This window comes from Otolemur garnettii, unplaced genomic scaffold (assembly GCF_000181295.1).
Source record: "Otolemur garnettii isolate 467f Iridium unplaced genomic scaffold, OtoGar3 scaffold00093, whole genome shotgun sequence".
Taxonomy (NCBI): Eukaryota; Metazoa; Chordata; class Mammalia; order Primates; family Galagidae; genus Otolemur; species Otolemur garnettii.
Genome location: NW_003852488.1, coordinates 6020543 through 6024684, shown reverse-complemented (window position 1 = coordinate 6024684; position 4142 = coordinate 6020543). Strand labels below are relative to the sequence as shown.

Sequence of the window (4142 nt, the reverse complement as noted above, 5' to 3'; positions counted from 1 at the left end):
TTATTCCCATTTACCAATGAAAAAAATTGAGGTTCTAGAACGGTAACAGGTCCAAGATCACAAAGGTAGAAAGTAGTAGAGAAATGAACACAACACAACCAAATGCATAAAATTCCAATGTTATAAACCATATTTACTCTTATAGATTTAGCTATTTATAATGCTTTACTATTATAAATAAAGCTATGTTATCTTTTTTCTATAATTTTCTTTTTTTCTTAGTATTTTATCATTAGGATAAATTTTCCAGAATCAATATTATTCTGTCGAGGAATGTGAGCTATTTTAAGGCTCCTGATGCATATGGTAAAAGTGTTTTCCCAAAGGGTTGAACTAATTTCCACAGTTATCAGTGATGATAGTGCCTGTTTCATAATAACTTCACGTACTGTGGTTTACTTTCTTCAATCTTTGGGAATTGTTGCTGTAACTTTATATTTCTTTTATTACCAGCAATGTTGAACATTTCTTTATATCTGTGCATCAGTTTCATTTCTTCTTTTGTGAACAGTCTGACGTCATCTTGAAAATTAAGTTAAGAACTGTTCTAAACCTCAGCTGATACTGTAAATACATTTAAAACATGAGGGTTTCCTTAACAGCAAACATCTGACTTATTGATACTAAAATCTACCATTAAATCTCACAAGAAATAGAAGTATAACTTATCTTTATTATACAATAGAAGGATAATTCTTATGTTAGTTTTTAAAAGGCATGAAATAATCTTTCATTCTTTTTCATTCTTAAGTACTTTCTTAACTTATAACTAAATTTAATTGGTTTAGGTAAGTTGGTTGTTATCTATCATTCCTGTTGATGACTACATAAATACACAAATAAGAGAAAATATTTCTTAGGTATCACAAAAGGATATAATAAGGGTTTTCTAACAATAAAGAAGCCATTCGGGCTTCTTTAATCATAGGACGGGCCATTAGTGTTCGTCTCCTCCAGTAATACTAAGGAAAGAAAAGATGACATACTTAAAAGAATATAAAGAATATATAATCAAATCTGTTACGGAGAATATGTTAACAAATTATATAGAGATTAAGGCATTATGAGAAAGTCTTACATGGTCTCCTGTTCCAGCAAGATGAATGCAGACAGGTCTGTATTTGCCATTCCATTCTTTAGGCACAATAAATTGGAACCTATTTTAAAAAAAAAAACACGCATCACTGAAATTCTCTTTAAAAGGCTTTTAATTCTTAAAAATTTTATAATTAAAATATCCAGGAGAAAAGATAATTCAGAATTTTGACATTCAAATTTTACATAATGAATACTTATATTTGTCCCAAAATTACCAACATCTTCTAAATTTCTTTTTTTTCTTTTTTGATTAGTAGACCTGGGCCAGGTTTGAACCCACCAGCCCCGGTACATGTGGCTGGTGCCCCAACCACTGAGCTACGGGTGCCCACCCCTAAATTTGTTTTCTACTAGGATATTAAAATATTAAATTCAACATAAACACAAATTTATTGTGATTATTCTTTTGGATTTTTTTGTTTGTTTGTTTGGGGACAGAATCTCACTCTGTTGCCCCAGGCTAAAGTGCCCTGGCTTCAGCCTACCTCATAGCTACCTCAAACTCCTGGGTTCAAGTGATCCTCCTGCCTCAATCTCTCATGTAGCTGTGACTACAGATTAAATCAAATTAATCATATTTAATTTATTTTAAATGTTAATTTTACATTTAATTTTTAAATTCAATGTATATATGTTTAAAATTACATGAGCCTATTAATTTGGAAATACTGATCTTTCCATACTCTGAAATAAACAACTATTTTTAAAAAAAATAAGAGAAAGCTTAGTAGTAAGCATGAAATCAGAACATATGAATTATCTACAACTGTTACTTTACAGAATATCTCCTTTCTTTGGTATAATTTAGAATGCAGAATAAAAGTAACACTTTTGAGAACTTAATGCTGAATACAAGGATAACTAATTTTGTTATAAATGCACACACACATACACATGCACATATCATACACTCATATTTCTAAAAATAGAGTACAATTTCATGAAAACCATGAGCATTTTATTAGCAAGTATGCATAATATAAAATGAGTACCAACATTTCTGAGAAATGCAAGTCAATTATCAAATTAAAAAATATTTTCACCTGGGCAACACCTGTGGCTCAGTGAGTAGGGCACCAGCCCCATATATCAAGGGTGGTGGGTTTAAACCCAGCCCCGGCCAAACTGCAACAAAAAAATAGCTGGGCGTTGTAGCAGGTGCCTGTAGTCCCAGCTAAGTGGGAAGCTGAGGTAAGAGAATTGCCTAAGCCCAGGAGTTGGAGGTTGCTGTGAACTGTGACACCACAGTACTCTACGGAGGGTTAATAAGTGAAACTCTGTTCCCCCCCCAAAATATATATATTTCCACCTAACACTGAAAAAAATGAAATCATTACAGACTTATAAACTATCTCGGTAACAATATCAATATTTAACCAGAAGATAAATATTTTAAAATATTTGTTAACTTTTATTAGAAAGAATTCAATCTTTGGTAAATTTTAATACTAAATTATGCCAAATTAACATAAAATTATTAAAAGTTCCTCAAATTAATGTTACCATTTAAAATATTATAGTTCTATTATGTTAAGTGAAATAAGCCAGGCACAAATGGAAAAATCTCACATGTTCTCACATATTTGGAAGCTAGATATTAAAAATAATTGATCTCATGTAGAAAGAAAGTAGAATGATAATTACTAGAGGCTGGGAAGGGTAGAGGGATAAAGTGGGGATGGTTAATGGATTCAAAAATAGATACAATGAACAATACTTAATAGCATAACAAAGTGATGATAATCAACAATGAGTGAAGGTATACTTTAAAATAACTAAGGGAGTGCAATTGGAATGTTACTAACACAAAGAAATGATAAATACCTAAGGTGACAGATACCCCTAATTACCCTGATCTGACTAATTTACATTGTATGCCTGTATCAAAACATTACATGTACCCTATAAAGACATACAAGTATTATATATCCTAATTTAAAATTTTCAATTTAATTTTATATTTATTTATTTATTTTTGAGACAGAGTCTGTAGTCCCAGGCTAGAGTGCCCTGGCCTCAGTCTAGTTTACAGCAACCTCAAATTCCTAGTTCAAGTAAGTAGCTGGGAGTATAGGAGCCCACCACCTCACCTGGCTAATTTTTCTTTTTATTTATTTATTTATTTAGAGACAGAGTTTTACTTTGTTGCCCTTAGTAGTGCCACAGCATCATAGCTCACAGCAACCTCAAACTCTTGGGCTCAAGCGATTTTCTTGCCTCAGCCTCCCTAGTCGCTGGGACTACAGGCACCTGCAATAACACCCGGCTATTTTTAAAGGTGGGGTCTCAGTCTGGCTCAGGCTGGTCTCGAACCCATAAGCTCAGGGCAATCCACCTGCCTCAGCCTCCCAGAATGCTAGGATTACCGTGTGAGCCATCATGTCTGGCCTCATTTTTATAAATTTACTAGAGATGGGGTCTCAATCTTGTTCAGGCTGTCTTGAGCTCACGGAATCCTCCTATTCCAGCCTCCCAAAGTGCTAGGATTATAACCATGAGTCACTGCCTCTACCCTTAAATATTTTAAATAAAAACTAAATTTAAATAATTAAAGTTTATATGGAATTTTGACACCAGAACACCTGCAATATGGGATGTCTACCATGTACATGACAATTTATGACTTCACATTACATAGGAAAATTTGTATTTTGTGATCTATATACGGTATTAAAACATTAGGGAAGAGGGGGAAGTGGTATGTTCCCACTTACTGGGCACAATGTAGGGGTGTGTGGCACATGTTTTGGGTGCAGGACACAACTACAAGATGGACTATACCTAACGAATTCTAATATTGTGACCTGCTTGTTTGTATCCTCCCATTAACCTGAAATAAAATAGAATAAAATAAAAAACATTAAGGAAACTGGTAGGAGGAGGGGAGGGCATTTGGCAGGATCTCACCTAATGTGCACAATGTAAGGTTGTCCTCTGGATGAAGGGCTCAACTACAACTTGAATCTTATCTTATAATTGAAAACAATACAACTTAAAAATTTGTACCCTCGTATTATTTGAAATTAAAATTTAAAAAATAGGCT

At 33.3% G+C, this 4142-nt stretch overlaps 1 protein-coding gene across 2 annotated transcripts in view; it reads right to left on the bottom strand.

Moving 5' to 3' along the window:
- The window catches only part of ABHD18 (abhydrolase domain containing 18), a 49018-nt gene that overhangs the window by 26539 nt on the left and 18337 nt on the right, over nt 1–4142 (bottom strand). For both annotated transcript variants that reach the window (XM_012808735.2, XM_023516573.1), the window contains 2 exons: nt 1079–1157; nt 878–962 (listed from right to left, as the gene is read on the bottom strand). In XM_012808735.2, the coding sequence (XP_012664189.1) occupies nt 878–962; nt 1079–1157 (164 nt within the window). The remainder of the gene's footprint in view (nt 1–877; nt 963–1078; nt 1158–4142) is intronic.